The following is a 20,487-nucleotide window of genomic DNA, read 5'->3' as shown; positions in this document are numbered from 1 at the left end:
ACCCTTTGATTCACTCCCTGCCCTCCCATCCATCTTATTGTCTAGCCCATGAGGTGCTTGCTGGGTATGTAAGGCATCTTGGGCAGATTCAGGTTAGGTGTTGCAGATGAGTGAGACTATGTGTCGATTTTTTTTCTGTGATTGGGTAAGTTCGCTGAGAATGATCTGTTCCCAGGTTCAACCATTTTTCCTCATTTTTTTTATGTCATTTCTTCTTACTGCTGTATAGAATTCCATTGTGTAGATATACCACATCTTTGTTATCCATTCTTCAAATGATGGACATCTGGGTTGATTCCAGCTTTTAGCTATTACGAATTGAGCCGCTACAAACATGGTTGAGCAAATCTCTCTGGCTTTTGGTTTGAAGGTTTTAGGGTAGATGCCCAGAAATGGTATAACTGGGTCTGTTGGTATTTCTATAGTCAGCTTTTTCAGGAGTCTCCATATTGCTTTCCAAAGTGGTTGTACCATCCCGCATTCCCACCAACAGTGAATGAGTGTCCCTGCTTCTCCACATCCTCGCCAGCATTTATTTTCATTTGACCTTTTGATGTTGGCTATCCTTATTGGGGTAAGGTGGAATCTCATAGTTGTTTTAATTTGCATTTTTCTGATGAGTAGGGATGATGAACATTTTCTTAAGTGTGTGTTTGCCATTTGTATCTCTTCCTCTGTGAATTGCCTGTTTAACTCTGTGCCCCATTTTGTGAGTGGGGTATTTGTCTTGTTATTGTTTAGACTTTTGAGTTCTTTGTAAATTCTAGAGATAAGGCCTCTATCAGTTCAACAAATGGTGCTGGACAAACTGGATAACCACATGCAGGAAACTAAAACTTGATCCACACATTTCACCATGCACTACACTCAAATCCAAATGGATCAAAGACCTCTACATAAGACCAGAAACTCGAAAACTACTGGAAGAAAATTTAGGAAGTACTTTCCATGATATAGGAATTGAAAAAGACTTCCTGAATCAAACCCCAGTGGCTCAAGTTCTTAAACAGTCACTCAACCATTGGGATCATACGAAGCTGAAGAGTTTCTTTACAGACAAGCATATAATAAGCAAAGCCAATAGAATACCCACAGAATGGGAGAAAATATTTTCAGGTTATCCAACTGATAGAGGCCTTATCTCTAGAATTTACAAAGAACTCAAAAGTCTAAACAATAACAAGACAAATACCCCACTCACAAAATGGAGCACAGAGTTAAACAGGCAATTCACAGAGGAAGTGATACAAATGGCAAACACACACTTAAGAAAATGTTCATCATCCCTAATCATCAGAGAAATGCAAATTAAAACAACTATGAGATTCCACCTTACCCCAATAAGGATAGCCAACATCAAAAGGTCAAATGAAAATAAATGCTGGCGAGGATGTGGAGAAGCAGGGACACTCATACACTGTTGGTGGGAATGCAGGATGGTACAACCACTTTGGAAAGCAATATGGAGACTCCTGAAAAAGCTGACTATAGAAATACCAACAGACCCAGTTATACCATTACTGGGCATCTACCCTAAAACCTTCAAACCAAAAGCCAGAGAGATTTGCTCAACCATGTTTGTAGCAGCTCAATTCATAATAGCTAGAAGCTGGAACCAACCCAGATGTCCATCATTAGAAGAATGGATAACAAAGATGTGGTATATCTACACAATGGAAATCTGTACAGCAGTAAGAAAAAACGACATAAAGAAATTTGAGGAAAAATGGTTGAACCTGGAACAGATCATTCTCAATTATAATTTTTTTAAAAAACTTATTTGACTTAGCTCATAGCATAACTTCATATACTAGTGTTTTGCATTGATATTTTCTGTATTATTTTATGTATTCACCAACACCAAACTAAAATTAACATGTTCATTAAAATGAATAGTCAGTAGTGATCATCCTTTAGGAATAGTAGAGATGCAAGAATAATTCCATATACCTACTGTGATTTATAATGCTTTGCTTAAGGAAACATTTTCTTATTTGGTGAACCTGAAGCCTCTAAAAGATTTTATATTTGCAAGCAAAAACAAACTAGTTATGTTTTCTCCACTTTAATATTTGAATTCCTTTTGCCTGACTTTCTTGTATGAACAGCAAACAATATTTTTTTTCAAAAGTCTTCAGAATATTTATTCCATTATTTGATGACATTTGCTTGCAATTTATAATTTATTCCAGACTTATGTTCAGTCTGAGACTGATAACCCACAGGATGCTGTTTACTAAAATGCAAAGGCAGATTTCAATATCAAATGTATAATTATAACTTTTAATAAGAAGGCATCTTGTGCTGGATAGACGATGATGCAGCAAGTAAGTGTGCTTGCAGCAAGTGTGAAAGCCTGAGGGATCCTTACATTGCCTGATTTTCATTCTCCACAACCCAAGAAAACAGCTGCTTGTGACCATGCACATTTGTAACCTACTCTTGTGGGAAGCAGAGACCCAAGACTTACTGAGAACAGTGGGAGAAAGTGCAGTTGTACCTTCAGCATCTCAAAGAAATACAAAGATGAGCAATAGAGGAAGCACATGAAACATTTTCCCCTGACCTACTTGTGCCTGAGAGCACATCTGTCCTTATTCTTATGCCTATACCACACAGCCACACACTCCACCATCACTACCCATACTTAACATGCAAAAAGGAATTTTATTTCAAAAGTTCTGTATACATCATAGAAATAAGTATAGAAAATTTTGTGTATTTTTAACTATAGTTTCTATATTAATAAAAAGGAAATTTCTCAAATTATATGGTCTCTGAAATTATTCATCCTACTTCAGTGACTAATGTGATTTTTTTATACCATCAGAACTTTACAATTTCATATCTGTTCTCTATTTGTTTTGCTGTTCCTTTTTGAGACAATGTTTCTTGTAGCCAGTAGTGGCTTGAAATTCACTATCTAACCAAGGATGACCTTGAAATCCTTCCTTTTCAACCTGTCTCTACCTATGTAATACTAGGATTATACACATGCACCATCACATTCAATTTCTGTGGTACAAGGGATCAAACACAGGGCTTTGGGCATGCTGGCCAAGCTCTCTACCAACTGATCTGTCTCTAGCTCCTCACACATCTTTTGTAGCAACGTCTTATAAATAATATGCTATGTTTATACTTCTAGTTTTAATTTCTTTGCCCTCTCTCTATTTGCATTGTGTAAGATCGTGAGATAAATATAGGTTCAAATGAAATTGTTCATGTTTGGCATTCCCTACAATCGAGTGGGCAACCGTGCTTTGGACTGTGGCTGATGACACAAACCTGATATTGCAAACAGTAGTGTGTGTGTGTGTGTGTGTGTGTGTGTGTGTATATCTTCCATTAAAATGACTAAATAATCTTGTAATTCACAGCAACGAATCACCATCGAGCCAGGCACATCATATAGGTTGCAAGGGCTAAAACCAAATAGCCTGTACTACTTCCGTCTGGCAGCACGCTCCCCTCAAGGCCTGGGTGCTTCTACCACAGAAATTTCAGCAAGAACCATGCAATCAAGTAGGTGTCACTCTTTGTTTCCTTGCTGCCCATTTTTCACTAGGAACTATCTGACATTGACTTTCACCAATAAAGAAAGTTTCTAACATGCTAATAGTCATCTATCTCTTGTGGACATTCAAGCACAGTGAGGACCTGTGTTGTTTTCAAATGGTCCATATAACTGATCCAGCTTTTCTTCTTCTTAAATGGAAAATCATTCAGAGAAGTAAGTAGGAAGCTGTAGCTAAAAAGTAAAGAGAAATTCTTATATCTGTCCTCATTGTATAGATTATAAGCTATAAGACAGTATTCAGGTGGAAAACGTTGCCCCCTCAAAAAAAGAAAACAAAAACAAAAACAAAAAACCTTTAAGGACATAGCAAAGAGGCAGCACAAGCCAAAGTTCATCTTTTTTAAGGATAAAGATTTTTAACTTTGATTAAAAAAAAAAAACAACTTTATTTTATAGGCTTGTTCCTAGCCAAGAAAAATACTGAGCTATTATGACTAGTTTCTTATTGCTCTGTTAGTAGTACATGTAAAAATTGGGACCATTCACAAATACTCTGTATTTGGATAGATTTGAGGATAATGGGATGATCATGAGCACATTTGCAACCATAGGTATTTTGTTTTAAGTTCAGTTTCCAAATTTGTTCTAATGAGAGTTCACCATGAAAAAAAAAAAAAAAAAACAGACTATTTTCCATAATTAGTATAAGGAGATTGTTTTAATGGAAAGATTAATGGCTTATAATACCATCATTTGCTCTTCAATAGTAAGTATCTATAATTAGCACATAACTCAACTTACCTTGAATTTAAGAATTTTTACAGAGTTATTTCCTTGAAGATTTTGTGTAGTATTTTATCTGTGCTTTCTGACTTTCTGGCATAGGCAGGAGCTATGTGTAATATGAAACACTGAATTTAATGATGATGCTCTTTTCACTTCAAGCTTAGACTTATCAGCAAATATAGAATGTATAAAAATGAATTTTCTTCAAATAGAAAAGTCATTCAATATTTTTTAAGTTTATAGAAATTGGAAGTCTTTTGAGGTTTGTAATGATACAATTCATTTTTTCACTTACTGAAATAAAATATCATATGCAAAAGCATTAGTGTCCTGTTGCCTAATCCATTAGTGATTTTCAGCTCTGTTCCCATATAATTTCCTGTTAGTTAAATATTATAGTGTCTAAATTAATGCAATTTCTATATACACTTAGAACTCTTGGCAGGGAAATGTACTATATTGTAGAGGGTGATTTATTAAAATTAGATATTTAGTTTAAAGGTATGTTACATGCATCAACAAATACATTTTGGATGTTTGCCAAACCTTACCTTTTACACAGATATATGTATAGGTATAATCGACTTTGGCAGCCATATCAAAGGGAATCTAATCTTTGTTGAAGTTTAAGTTTCAAAAAATGCTGAATATATTCTCATAGACTATGATTTAAGATATAAATGTAGCAAAAACAAATCCATTTAAAAAACAATTGAAAATGCACTGTTGACATTTTGTGGGCAATTCAATTTATTATAAATAGTGATAATGCATATAAATAGTTTCATAATTTGAGATTATGAGAATTTTTAGTTAGACTCAATAAAATGACATACCTGTAGTTTTGTAAATTATGTTACAATTTTACAAGTCTATCCTATAAGGATTTCTTCTTGTTAATATAGAGAGTTATTCAATTGATAGCCTATAAGGATGAACTCAAGACACTAAAAGTGAAGAATATTTCTCCAAACATGTGGACAGATTTTACACCTCCTAAATTCAGACTAAAAAATTCCAAGAAAACCCCATGGCAATTTAATTACAAAAATTAGGATGATGTCAAATAGCTTTAAAAGTATGTTTACATGTTTTATGTCTTTTGATTTCTTCTTAGTATTAATGTTAAAACAGCACATCATGATAGTTTAATTGATCTTTACAGACTTTTAAACTTCTCAGATAATGATAGATTTTGGTTCATTTAATGGGTATTAGTTGCTCAGAGGTGACCGGTATGCTTTGGCATTGACAGTAAGAAAGTATATTGTAGCTGATGTAAATCTACTGTGTATGAATAACTGCATACAAAAATGAAAGATATTGAACATATCATTTCCAGATGGTTCTTGGGTTATTTCCACTAGACATTTTTTTAATGGCTGTGTTATTGACCTTTTGTAAGGGATAGATGATAATTACTGATTTTACCAAAATTTGCTGGTGGGATCTAATTCTTTACTAGCAATGGTGTCTCAAGAAGAGTTATAATAAAAAAGCTGAAAGCTGACATAGGGTAAGTACAAATGACAGTCCAAATCAACAAGCCTGACATTCCCCTCGGGTAGGTAAATCTCAAGACTATGCATTTTCATCCTTTATTGACTCTGCATGTTCACTGTATTTGGACAACGATCAATGTTAGCTTAGCAATTTTCATTAAAATGGGTCAGACAGACTTAGGTTTTGTAGATGGGGTGGGTTTCTTTCTTTTTCTTTTTCTTTTCTATTTAATTAAAAGTGGTAGCATGGCATTTGGCAATCCTTGGAAATTTTACCATAACCCATTTGCTCATGAGTGCAGAGTATAGGAAATGTCTTCATCCTAAGACTTAGAACTGGGCTCTTAGAGTGACAGATGTAGAACATCAGCAAAATCTCAAGTTTAAAAATTAGCATTATTTGAGATTTTGGAATGTCAGGTAGCCAGTCTAGTAGGGGTGGAAAATACCAAGGAGTTGGTTTAGAAGAAGAATTTAAATCACAGGTAAGGTAATGTTATTTGAGGCCCTATTACTACCTTAAGGTTTCATGTTCATGTATTCCCCCCATTCATCATTTAAGTTATTTTTGGTCATCTATTCATTTTTTTTTTTTGTTTACTCATGTTACTAAGCCAAGGTACATAAATTTATGTTGAAAACTTTTAAGTTTCAATGTGTTGTTTTTTGAATTTTTTTTGCCCTTATTGTTCATTTATTTATTTTTGCTTTTTCTTTTGTTCTATCATTTTTTTTTTCAACCACTCCTGTCCTTTCACTCAAATCCTCCTTTAACTCACTACCAAAATAAGAGCCATCAGCTCCTCCTCAAGACATTAGTTGCACCAGCCCAAGTTCCACTAGCATTTTGGTAAGTTGGCTACCTCCACCAGTGGAAAAACAGAACGGCATTATTACACAATACTCCATCAAGTATGCTACAGCGGACGGGGAAGACGATAAGCCTCTCGAGATTTTGGGAATTCCTTCGGACACTACCAAATACCTTTTGGAACAGCTGGAAAAATGGACTGAATACCGGATCACTGTGACTGCCCACACAGATGTCGGCCCTGGCCCTGAGAGCTTGTCCGTGTTGATTCGAACCGATGAAGATGGTATGTTGCCTCCGCTGCATCAATTTGCACTCCTCTGACACAATCTCGGTCTGCTTTCAATAGGCTAACAGTTACCTTTTCATTTTTTTTTTCTGCTCATCTTTTGACCCAACAATGTTATTACTTCAATATTTTTGCCACAGACTTCTCTTTACTACATCCTGGGCATTTTGAGTTTTTCAATCTCAATGCAATAATTTTCTAACTTTTCAAAGGACAGCTTGCTCCTGTGGTCTTATGATCCAGCTTTTCTCTGTATCACCATCTAAAGTCTTCTGTGTTTTTCTTGGCTATTTTTATTTGCTTCTTTGCCATTTTGAAGTTAACTTTTTGGAACTGCCTCCTTCTTTGTTCCCTTTTTATCTTGCATATGACAGAGAACCTGATGTTCACCGTGCAGTTTTTGGCATCTGTTATGTGGATTAACTATTGGTATGAGAAAAACAAGAAGAGAACCCATGTAACCAAGAATCTTTTTATTCTGCTATTAAAAATGAGATCTTTAAAAATCACACGACGCTCAGCAACCTGTTTTTATTATTTCAGTACAGAACCTCTTTGTGCTTAATGCTTTGGACCTCAAAGCATCTTCCTTGGCTTTTGTGCATTTTTTACTTGTTTTTTTTTTTTTTTTCTATTTCTCTGATACTCTTTTTTTATTCCATTTTGTTTTTTGCATCGGTCATGTTTTTTGATCTTTTCTTAAATGGTAGAGCAGATTGGTTGAGCATTTTCATTGGTTGAAAATGTTTATATTCTTCAAATGAAGCATAGTGAGTCTGCCCATTTTTAAGTAAAGGAAGTGCTCTGACTGGGTGGGACACGTGCCTATAATTTTCTTTTATCCGATGATGTTGTTCCAGTTCCTAGTGGTCCTCCTCGCAAAGTCGAGGTGGAGGCTGTCAACTCAACATCTGTTAAAGTCTCATGGCGCTCACCTGTACCCAGCAAACAGCATGGCCAGATCAGAGGATACCAGGTACATTATGTGAGGATGGAAAACGGTGAGCCCAAGGGCCAGCCCATGCTGAAGGACATCATGCTGGCTGATGCACAGGTGAGCCTGTTCATATGCTCCTTTCTCATAGACTATACCTAGAAATTAATTCTACTTTTCCATTTTTGATATTTAAAAACCTATACAAATTTCTTGATTTGTAAATACTTTGATAAATGTTTACCTTTGTAATTAGTGGTGTTATTAAGTAAATAAAATGTAATCATATGGCACTCAGTTCTGATTAAAAGTCGCTGTTTTCTTTCTACAACTGTGTCTGAGTTTGCATTTCTAACTTCTAATCAAAAAATTGATTCTCACTCAGTCACAGGGTAGAACACTAAGCTGCGGGATCTATCTATGTTCTGTTGATGGAACTTGGAACTAAGTTGATCTGAGATCTAAATGTAACATTGTTGTCTACTAGAGAAGAGACATATTTTATTCAAGGATAAGTAGTCAGATAGTAGTTTGATTAGCACTTCATCAGGTCAAGTATTTGAAGAAAGTAATTGCTTCCCATCCCAGATGGTAAAGATAATGATAATGATAATCAAAATTTAATTAGGGTTTCCTAGAGAATAAATAGAAATCCCTACATGAAGACAGGGTAAGAAAATTACTAATAAGAGTATGTGAGCAGTTTTTTTTTTTTGGTCTTATGGAAGCAGTTAACAGCCATGATATCTCTCAATGGTTTGGTAATCAGTTGTTTAAAATGAAGTATTAGTGCTGGAGAGATGGCTCAGCCATTAAAGGCACTTGCTTATAAAGCCTGAACACCTGTGTCTGATTCCTCAGTACCACATAAAGCCAGATGCACAAAGTGGCACATGAATCAGGAGTTCCTTGCCAGTGCATTTCATTTATTCTTCCTGATTATTTATTGAAATTTCACTACCTATTACACTTCTTCTTTGACACTGTATGATTTATGTATAATGAGATGCTAAATAGTATCTTGATTTAATTATATAACCAAAGAAAGATGTAAAACAAATTATATGAATTATTATGGGATTAGAAACATTAGCTTTTGTTATTCCTTATTGGCTCAGTTCTGTGAACAGTGCATTGAATGAACAGAGTAGGTGACTTGGGGACAGTGATGCACAGCATATCTGCTTTGATCCCTTGGCAGTGATGGGAGTAGCAGAGGTGCAGTGTTCTATCCTAAGACTGCCATTGTACACACTATTGCACTGATTTAATATCCCTCCTTCATAACTAAAGGAGGGCAAAACCACCTTGAGAAGGGTACAAGTTTCTCTTCATTTCTTTTTATTTTCTCCACCTCCTCAACTTACTTAACCTCAATCAGTGGGAATTTGATGATACTACTGAACATGTGAGTAATGTCTGCCTGCTTTATCAAACCTCAGACTGCATATGCTTGTGTTTTTCTCTGATAAAAGCTTTTCTCTTATCTTTATCTGTCACCACATTTGCTTGAATGCATGAACTAAAGAACTATTCTTAATTTCTTTTCGCCATGTGTGCACTCTTGGGTTTGATTCTCATGTTGTGAAATCAGCATGGTGCTACTAATTGCATAAAATGGCCATGGGATCACGATAGGTATTCTGATTTCTGCTAACTCTGACTTAAGGTAGAGGTCAAGGGAGGCATGTTTTAAATGGTGTTATCTCATATGGACACTAACAAGGTGTTGGATGTAGGTGACTCCATTCCCCACATCAGGGTTATATTTTCAGTGTATAACATGACATAGATGTGATAGTTATTATCTCAGAGGTGGCTATACATATAAAAACTTGAAGGAAAATAAGAGCATCATGCCACAAAGCAAAAGAAATTTTATTATAGCCAGAAGTTATTATTTCTGGTTTTAAAACAAATACATCTTTTTAAACTGGGCAAGGTGGTGCAAGCCTTTAATCCCAGCACTCGGGAGACAGAGATAGGAGGATCGCCATGAGTTCGAGGCCACTGTAAGATTCCATAGTGAATTCCAGGTCAACCTGGGCTAGAATGAGACCATACCTCAGAAAACCAAAGAAAAACAAATGAATATATCTTTTTATTAGTTCCTAAGAGAGATACAGCAGGCCATTGTTAGGACAGAACCTCGGGAATGTCAGTTTTTAAGAGTCATGGTCAAGCCTACAATTGGCACAAGGAGAAGCAGGGCATGAGAAACTATGGTTGAGGTGTGTATAGCTGAAACAAGACCTGTGCAGAAGACTTGACCAGTGTCAAAGTATATTACTTCCTGTGTCCCTTACCTGTGTGATTGACCTATTTTATGAATGAAAACCCTATAGCAGAATCAAATTTTGTATAACCTTGGTAATAGAACTTACTTCTTTTATCTTATTGGCTTGTCTGCTTTTCAGCAATTAGCTAGGGGTGAAAGGACCTTGAAAAGAGGTTAGCTAGCATTTATCCATCCAAATTCTCCCCACATACATTGTGTCTGCCCCAATTTACAGTGCTGCCCTCTGATGTTTTTCTTGGTTATGTTGTCCTCTGTGTTCTTTGTGATACCATTTCAAGGTCCTAAAAGTAAAATATTGATTTCCAAAATAGTTCAGTTATATGGCAGAATAAAATGTCCAAGGGCTTTGCTGGGCAGTATTTGAGATGTTTTATACAATTTTACAATGATGATATTCTTACTCTTTTAAGAAAGCATCTTGTCAAAAACTATCATTTTTGGGGAAGCTTCCACAGTTTATATCTATGGTACCTGTAAATGGCTTTGCAGACAAAAGTCCTATTGTATTCTTTATAGCTCAGTCCATTCACTTAACACTCACATTCATTCTAAATTGAGAAAATAATTACATGGAATACTTTCCAATATTTTTCCACATTCAGTTTCAAAATATAACCATTCAGAAATGAATGTGAAATAGTATATATATTGCCCTGATTATGGATGTGTTTGTGTGTGTAAAAATATCAGAATATTTAATTTAGCAGCCAGTGTTTTAATTAAAGAAGAATATGACTTCTAATTAGGAAGAACACTTCAAAAGTACTTGGCCTTAGAGCCATTGCTGATCTGAGCCTTTACTAAAAGAAAACTAAGAGTTTTTATGTAGCTTGTGATATTGAACAATTTTTTTTAATTATCAAAATTAATTAAATACATAGATCTAGCAAATCCAGCTTTTATATAAAATTTCTGGAACATACTCTACATTGTATAATGACTTTTGTTCACAGCCTTTATAAATAAATCAGTGATAAGTTCCTAAGAAAAATCACTGGCTCTTAGATATTTAGGTCTAACAGATCAACCTATATATCTGATGAGAGAAAAAACATACTGGCATCAGCCCTGTCATCAAGTGGCCGGTGCTGCAGTACATTTATATGGAAAGGTGTTTCCCTACAACAACTAGTGTATGAGACAGTTGTGATAAGCCAGACACTGTTCTAAGAGTTTAACAGAAATAGGATTAGACAAAGTCACTTTCCCTGGATTACCAAACTAACAAATAAAGTAGGTTTAAGTTCAAGATCATCAAGAAGTCTGATTCCAGATTTTATTTTTAACTATGCTCCCTGAAAGCTGCTTCTTAAATGCCTGAATACCCATCCTCAATATTACCATGAAGACACATCTTCATAGCATGAAATCTAGGCATGAAACTTCCAGTGCTGAGCATGGCTTCAGGGGATGTTTAAGCATGCATAGAAAGAAAATGGATGACTTTCTTTCCCTCCAGGGCATTTGTGGCATGATTTGAATCATTGCTATTTTTTTGTGTGTGTCATTTCAGGACATGATCATTTCGGGGCTACAGCCTGAAACTTCGTACTCCCTCACTGTCACAGCCTATACCACTAAAGGAGATGGTGCTCGCAGCAAGCCCAAACTAGTGTCCACCACTGGGGCAGGTAATCACATCTGTGAAGTAGTACTGGTTGGTTCTACCACACTTTCATTATGATACAATGAAAGGAAATAATTTGTCTGCGGTCAATTTAGTGATAGTTGTATTAGCTGAGAGAGAAAAAAAAAAAAAAACGTATTTAAGGAGATACTCTGGCTAAATGATCCAGTCATTAATTCAGCAAATGTTTTTGAGCCCCTATTAAGTATCAGGTACAATTTTCAGTTTAGGAATATAATAATCAACATAATAGAAAAAAGACTTGTCTTTCATTACTTATGTTTTCTGATCTAGACTAGTTTATTAACCAATGAATATATAACAAAAATTAGCATGTTTAAAATGAAAATAAAGGTACGTAACATAGTAAATATCAGAAATAACTAAATATTAAGAAGTTCTGTTAAAGATACTCTTTTTTGTTTGTTTTATTTGAGGCATGGTCTTGATACATATCCCAAGGTGACCTTGAACTTGTGATTCTCTTGCCTCAGTGATGAGATTTAAAAAAAAGGGGACCACTATGGTGGGAAAGAAAAGTTATTGAAGCTGAGATATCATGTTCAAGAGCAAGTTCCATTGGATAAGGGAAGGTGGAGTTTTGGCAGAAAAGACATGCAGCTTTTAAATGCTTTTAAAGAAGTTGCCATATTGAATTGGGTTCATGACTTAATGTATTATCTGTTTTAATTTCTCCTCCTTAACCTCTACTGTAGAGATAGTAAAAATGCCAATGAGGAATGTCAAAGAAGTTAAATAATATGAAATTGCTCCTCAAGAACAAAAGGTGTTTTCATTGCTCTTGAGACTGCCTTTGCTGGGCCACATTACGCACAGCCAGTGTGAAGGAAGATCTGGCACTGTACAACTCATAAATTAAGAGATAATTACAAAAGGGTTCTCCTGCAATCCCTTCATGTAGCAATCTCCCATGGAACATTTAAGATATGATTTGATTTGCTCCTTCTGAGCCTCATCTCATACAATTTTATAGGAACACACCTCTATGTGAAAGGAAAAAGCACAGAACAGCTGTGATGTTGAATACTCTCCTAGGAAACAACTCACTGCCAAATTTGTCTAAATGTCATAAGATTTGCCTTGCTTGTATCCTGACACCTGTAACTGGCTCAAACAGCAAGATTATAGGTAGAAAACTACTATAAGGCTTTTTCTTCCTTTCCTTTCTTCTTTTCTTCCTTTCTCTCTCTCTCTCTTTCTCTTTCTCACTCTTTCTTTCTGTCTTTAAATCAACAATACCTTGTATCTAGCTCACTTAGTACCCACAAACAAGAAATGAAGTCTTGATGGTGAACTAACTATCTGGCTATAAAGAGCAACCTCTTTTAAAGTATAGATAAGGAAGACCCTGAAATTGAATTCTAAATTGAACAAAATATTTTTCTTCCATTCATGTTCACATAGTTAGGTACAACTAATGTTCTATTTGAAGTATTAAACTTCAAAGTTTATAAGACAAGGGCTGTGCAATAAGGATGTAAAAGCAGAGGATTTATAGCCGAGAGATATAAATCATTGAAAAAAAATGAATGATATTTTTGTCCATTTTAACATCATTAAAAACAGATCTTCACTTTTTAGTCATATATATTGGAGGTGTTATTTTTTTGGAATTTTCATTCATAATTTCCAAATTAATGGATATTTGCATATTGAAATAACAAATACTTATAATTTAGATGCCTGAAACTTTATTATCTGGTAACTTACTCAGTTTGCCTTGGATAAAGATGAGATCATCTAGACTTACATTTTCACAAAGATAAAAGCTTTGCTTTTTCTGAATGCCCAGCTACTAGTAAAAAAATATTCTCTGCTCAGGATTTATGCATATGAAATTAGTGAACATATTAACTTGCTTTTAATACAATCATACAGAGTCCTTATATGATGTTTGTGAAGAACTACTGACTTTTAGCTCACAGTTATGAAATATTAATAACTATAATTAATGAATGGAGTATAGTGATATCTCCTGAGAAAATCCAGGAATTTACATGCAATTTAATACTAATAGTAAGAATTCTGATTCTTTCTAGAATACATAAACCTCAATGCTTGAAATATAAATATTGGTCCTAATTTAAACAATTTGTGTAAGACTTTGATAACCTGAAGGAAGCTGTGGAGGGACTTGCTAGCTCTTTCATGTTTGACTACTTAGGGTGTTGGCAGTTTCATCATACTGTGTCACAATCATTAGTCTACTGCCTGACACCCTGAGATTTAGTTTGACATTTCTTATATAATATATATGAATGTTACTATTGTATCAAGCACCTATGTTTAAAAGTGATCAAATGGCATTGCCTGGAGTATTTGGAAATTACAAGTGTCAGCCAAAAACTGTTCTTTGCTATTTTGTGTTTGGTTGAATGGTCAAGTGCTGTGCTTGAAGTCCAGTGATGGCTCTTGAAAGGAAGTTTGGACCATCCTAGATGTCCTGAAAGATTTTTAAGAGTGGATAATACTAATAGTAAGGAGAAAAGGACTCAACTGTAAAAACGGGATACTGATGGATCACAGCTTCTGTGACTGTTAGCTTGCTTACTCTATAGCAGGATCATATCTACTTGTCCTGCTTTGTTTGCTAAGACACCAGAAAAACTGACTTCCAGAATTTGCTTTGATTTTACCTATCCTCCAGCATAACTTCTGGACTAAGTAGAAAACCTGACCATGTTGCTGGCTGGTCTTTAAAAATAGTTCCCATCATAACTGAGACACCCCACATAGAGTATGATCTATCTATCTGTATCTACCTCCTCATTTTCCTATCTAGGTACTCTTTTACCAGCAGATATGCCCCTGCTGTGTCTACGTTTTCCTGCTCAGATTCCTGTGTGCAAGGTTTTGTGTAATTAAATTAGATGGTAAATATTCCACACTTATAGTGTTTCTGGAAAATCCAAAGAAAATAGTTCTATTGCTAGCACATTGACTTTTGGAGAACACTTTTTAATACTACATGGAATCTTTTATTTCCTGGGTAAAATATGTGAACCATTCAGAATCCTTACCCACACTTACGTAAACTCAATGCATTGTTTCGCCTACTCATAAATGTATGGAGCTTTGGCCTTTCTCCATTGGTCCGGCCCCTCCGAGATGGTGGTACAAGTTCTTCCCAAAATGGCTTCAGAATTCTTTTTTTTTTTTTTAAAAAAAAAAAAAATTCCTTTGCTTGTGCTATGTGATGATTCTAGGCTGGATGTTTCAGATTTTAGACTTAGTTAAATTAATGCTTAGGAAAGGAATGACTACTATGGGAAAGACAGATGTTTCTGGAACAGTAGTGGAAACAGTGGGTAAGAGCTAATGCCATGACTGGTAGAACATGATTAGGTCTCATGGTCCTGAGCCTATATCCCTTATTTCCCAGAACAATAAGGTATGTGCTAATGCCAAGAAATACTATGCATTATTTCAGTCTACCACAGAAGATACACATCTCCCCAAAAGGAGATCATGTGCTTAGCAAAGGGTAGCTCCTGAGCACAAAAAGTGAATATTCTGAGCTGGGCATGGTGGTTCATGCCTTTAAACCTAGCACTCAGGGCTGGAGAGATGGTTTAGTGGTTAAGCATTTGTCTGTGAAGCCTAAGAACCACGGTTCGAGGCTTGATTCCCCAGGACCCACATTAGTCAGATGCACAAGGGGGCCCGCATGTCTGGAGTTCATTTGCAGAAGCTGGAGGCCCTGGTGTGCCCATTCTGTCTCTCTGGCTCTGCTTTTCTCTCTCTGTCTGTTGCTCTCAAATAAATAAATAAAAATTTAAAAAACTAGCACTCAGTAAGCAAAAGTAGGAAGATCACTGTGAGTTTTAGGCCAAGCTGAAACTACATAGTAAATTCCAGGTCAGCTTAGGCTAGAGTGAGACCCTACTCAAAACACCAAACAAAACAAAGAAACAAAAACTAATACTATGACTCCTGATAATTATGAATCATTTTAGTAAAAGATCAAAACTTTTTTGTGTATCTGGTCATTTACTATTTCACAAGATGTGTAGTAACTTCTCTAAGTACACCTAACTTGCATGTAAGGGTAATTACAAAGTATAAATATATTAGCTCAAAGCCACATTAGTTTGCACTTGTTTATTTTACTTACTTTATTTACTTGATTATTTAAATATCTGGGCTGTGAATTCATACACAGCTGGATTTGACTTGCAGCTTACTCAGTTGTTATGTGTCTGAACTTAGCAAGTTTTCTATATCTCTGGGCCTCATTTTCTTATCATAGAGAGTGGACTTGCTAAAAAGTAATTAGAGCATGTAAATGCAAGTGAAAATTTTAAATCAATCCATATATACATTTCGTATTATGATATCCTGCATAATAAAAAATACTCATTATCATCATTATTCCTATAAGCTATATTTGGTTTTCTAATCCTTATTTGGCTTTCTTTTTTTGTGATAACTATAAACCTTTATGCACAAAATTTCAAGTTTAAAACTTAAAAATATCTCCTACATTGTTTCATTGATCATTTAAGAGATGTATCCATTGTCTAATTTTCTCTGAGCCTAACTTGATAAGTAATAGAGGAAGATTGTTCCACATAGTCATTGAGGTCAAGTGCAGTTTTATTTTGTACACAATAAAATGGGAATACCAGCATAGTAGATTCCTTTGTGCCATGACTGCAATGTGATCATGTGTACTGGCCATGTTTAATCACTCCATCCTGTGTGCTCCAGTTCCAGGGAAACCCCGACTTGTGATTAACCACACACAGATGAATACTGCTCTCATTCAATGGCACCCCCCTGTGGACACCTTTGGACCCCTTATGGGCTACCGTTTAAAATTTGGCCGCAAGGACACGGAGCTGCTCACTACTCTTGAGTTCTCTGATAAAGAAGATCACTTTACAGCCACAGACATCCACAAGGGAGCCTCGTATGTCTTCAGGCTCTCAGCCAGAAACAAAGTGGGCTTTGGTGAGGAAATGGTAAAAGAGATTTCCATTCCAGAAGAAGCGCCAACTGGATTCCCTCAGAACCTACACTCAGAAGGAACCACTTCAACCTCCGTCCAATTATCTTGGCAGCCACCTGTCCTAGCAGAAAGAAATGGCATTATCACCAAGTACACCCTTCTATATAGGGATATCAACGTCCCCCTCCTTCCAATGGAGCAGCCTGTTGTTCCAGCTGACACCTCTATGACACTCAGTGGCTTAAAACCAGATACCACTTATGATGTAAAAGTATGTGCTCACACGAGCAAAGGGCCCGGTCCATATAGTCCCAGTGTCCAGTTCAGGACACTACCTGTGGATCAAGGTAGGATTTGTCTGCTTATGGCCTTCCTCCTCTAAAGGGATATCAGTCTTTGGAAATCAGTATTGTGAAGCTATAAATAACTGATCGGCCCATTCATATTAATAGGTTCAGCAAAAGCAAGCAGGTAAAGTATATAAAACTTAATACATCATGAACGCCTTAGATTTCAGTAATAGAATGCCATTGCAAGTCTGGCTGACAGCACCCCATATCCTCAGGTAAGGAAAACACATTGTAATTGACTGAACTATACAGAAAGTAGAAGTGTTTATGAAAATGAATATTAAAATGAATGCTCTAAACAGGTAGGCAAATCACACTCTTTGATCAAAGTAAACAGCATCTATCATAAGCCTATGATCTATAGTTGAAAAGCACAGATCATGTGTCTTTAGGAATAGTTTAAATACACTGCTTTTCCTTTTCCAGCAGTGTTTGCAAAAAATTTTCATGTGAAAGCAGTAATGAAGACTTCAGTATTGCTATCTTGGGAGATTCCAGAGAATTATAATTCTGCCATGCCTTTCAAAGTAAGTTGTTCTCTAATATGTAAGATGTGATAAGTATGAGTGGAAAGGGCAGTTTATTAGAGTAATTTCTTTACAAAGTATAGTCAGTTTTGATGGGGACATGTGGCTGATGATGTAGCTCAGTGGTAGAACATGTATAATGATGAGGATTAAATTCCTCACACTGAAAAACAAAGTTGATATGAACTGACATATACTAGTCTTACTTGTGAATTTCATAAGGACATTACATTTGATCCTTTGACAATACGACCTTTCCACTCTGAAGAGTAGTAAGTCCAAGACAAGGTTGGCATTACTTGCAACATAACTAGTTCTTTGAACTTGAACATTTTAGATTAAACTATTATGTTTGGTTTCTGTTATAAAATTAAATTTACATTATCTCTTCTGATTCTTAACACAGCTTTCTTTGAGTTTTTGAATTTGTATCTTGTTCTGATTTCTTGGCACTTAAAAAAAATGTCTGGCTCGCCATTGAACCATATTGAGAGATGTCAGCAAGAAGTGTGAGTTTGTGAAATATAGAGTGATGTCATTTGTACAGGATATAAAATTTTAAGAAAAAAATATATGTGGGGAGCTTAACACTAAAATAGACTTACAACACACCTGCCAAGACATGGGGAATGTTGCAGAAAAGGAAGAAAAATACTATAAGATCCACGGGGTAGGAAGGACTATCCTGGTGCATTGTCCCGTGCCCCACAGAGAGTAGCTGATGCATTCATGGTGAATATCAACGACCTCATTGAGGAGGACCTTCAGTGGAATGGGGGCAAGGAAGAGGGGATAAGAGGATAACTTGAAGGGAATGGTACCAACAAATGGTCTTTTCATACAGTAAAGTGCATAATTATTAAAAGATAACAATTGCAAACCTAGAACATTTCCTTTCATTCCACTTGTACCACATGCAATTGATCCAATACTAAGAAGTTATTGGACATTGCTTTGTTGTGTATTTTTCATAGATTTAGAAACATTATATAGTAAAAACTGACAAGAAAGTTGATGTGTTCTCTACAAATATAAATATAAATAATTATGATCTTAGGAATTACCCAGAAAAAGAATTTACCTGGCATGCATTTACCAGAAGCAAGAGAGCAAATGATGATTTGAAAATGTTCTTTATCTCTCTGCTAAGAAAACATTTGATTGGTTGTATGTCTATAGATTCTCTATGATGATGGGAAAATGGTGGAAGAAGTAGATGGCCGAGCCACACAGAAATTAATTGTTAACCTTAAGCCTGAGAAGTCCTATTCCTTTGTGTTAACAAATCGTGGAAACAGTGCTGGAGGACTTCAGCATAGGGTAACAGCCAAGACTGCACCAGATGTACTACGCACCAAGCCAGCCTTCATTGGAAAGACTAATTTGGATGGCATGATTACTGTTCAACTGCCTGAAGTTCCTGCAGATGAAAACATAAAGTGAGTTCATTGAAGCGGGAGGGCTGAAGAGAAGAGAAACAGGAATAATGAAAGTATAGGTCACTGTTAAAGTGGTTGTACAGTAATGTATTGCCCAATGTGAAATTAAAGAAGAGTTTGAGTATGTAGCTCAATTTACAGAACTGCTGCCTAGCTCACACTGATATTTGGTTTGATTCCCCAGCTGTACATAAATTAGGTTTAGTTGCCTATACGTACCATCTCAGCACTCAGAAGGTGAGGTAGGAAGATCAGGAGTTAAAGGCCAGTATCAGCTACGTAGTGAATCCAAGGTCAGATTGGGCTAGATGAGACCCAGTTTAAAAAAAGAAATGGAGCTGGGAGTTTTGGCGCACGCCTTTAATCCCAGCACTCAGGAGGCTGAGGTAGAAGGATCGCCATGAGTTCAAGAGGCCACCCTGAGACTCCATAGTGAGTTCCAGGTCAGCTTGGGCTAGAGTGAGACCCTACCTCGAAAAACCAAAAAAAAAAAAAAAAGGTAAAGTAAAACATCCTTCTACTACATAGGCTCAAAAATATGCTGTAAAAATTAAATTGGGCTTTATTCTAGTATTTGTGTTACACAGGTTCTCATCAATAAAATATGGAGCTCTCTTTCTCTTTTAGACATTAAAGGGAGATGACATAAAAGCATGTGCCATACTATCATACAGTTTATATCATAAGATATGAAAAAATTGACTAAGTACTTTGGTATAATGGTAATACTAATTCTACTTATAAGAAGTATTACAGTGTACTACCAGAATGAAAGAAACTAAAGGAACTTAGATAATCAAAACTTGTGGATGGCACTGAGACTTTATTTGAATGCTAAAATATAGGAAACAATTAAAGGTACAATTCAAAATGACATTGGGGAAAAAGTAGAAAATAGGGCACAGACAGAACACAATGCAGAAGCCAATAAGGCCTAAAGTGAAAAATTAAATCCAATCAGTTAATAAGTTTCTCCAAACACAAACACCTAGCTAGTTGAGAAGCAAAAATGAAAAAAAAATCATCATTAAAATACATAAACTATGAGTCTTGTTGTAGACCCTGGTCATAGACAGGATGCAATTCCTATGTTCAAGAAGCTCGCCTAGAGTACAGGACATAAGATGTGACACTGATAGATTTATACTTCAGAGCAGTGAATCCAGGAGGAGGTGTGTCCAAGAAATTTCTGAATGCAATCTTCAATGACATATAGAATTTATGATCAGGAAGAATATATCCAAGGCAGGTTTCCATGCAATAGTAAGGGCAGCAAGTGGGAAATGAAATGATACAACAAATAAAAGCCACATCATGTTCAAAAGCTGGAGCCATCTTTGGGAAAACAGAAATTCGTTTAATGATTTTTCTATAGAAACATGGGATAATACCAAGTATATGCTGCCCAGATTTTATTTGCTACATTTTAGG

At 35.8% G+C, this 20,487-nt stretch overlaps 1 protein-coding gene across 50 annotated transcripts in view; it reads left to right on the top strand.

Annotated features, from left to right (window-relative positions):
* The window catches only part of Ptprd (protein tyrosine phosphatase receptor type D), a 2,343,620-nt gene that overhangs the window by 2,140,971 nt on the left and 182,162 nt on the right, over positions 1-20,487 (top strand). For 19 of the 50 annotated variants that reach the window (XM_045148487.1, XM_045148532.1, XM_045148475.1 and 16 more), the window contains 8 exons: positions 3,381-3,525; positions 6,600-6,905; positions 7,769-7,962; positions 9,224-9,250; positions 11,655-11,772; positions 16,500-17,087; positions 17,517-17,617; positions 18,797-19,056. In XM_045148487.1, the coding sequence (XP_045004422.1) occupies positions 3,381-3,525; positions 6,600-6,905; positions 7,769-7,962; positions 9,224-9,250; positions 11,655-11,772; positions 16,500-17,087; positions 17,517-17,617; positions 18,797-19,056 (1,739 nt within the window). The remainder of the gene's footprint in view (positions 1-3,380; positions 3,526-6,599; positions 6,906-7,768; positions 7,963-9,223; positions 9,251-11,654; positions 11,773-16,499; positions 17,088-17,516; positions 17,618-18,796; positions 19,057-20,487) is intronic. The other 31 variants (XM_045148579.1, XM_045148578.1, XM_045148581.1 and 28 more) reach the window with 7 other exon arrangements.

Source organism: Jaculus jaculus, chromosome 1, assembly GCF_020740685.1.
Source record: "Jaculus jaculus isolate mJacJac1 chromosome 1, mJacJac1.mat.Y.cur, whole genome shotgun sequence".
NCBI lineage: Eukaryota > Metazoa > Chordata > Mammalia > Rodentia > Dipodidae > Jaculus > Jaculus jaculus.
Note: the sequence above shows the minus strand (reverse complement) of the source record. Positions and strands in the feature narration are given on the sequence as shown.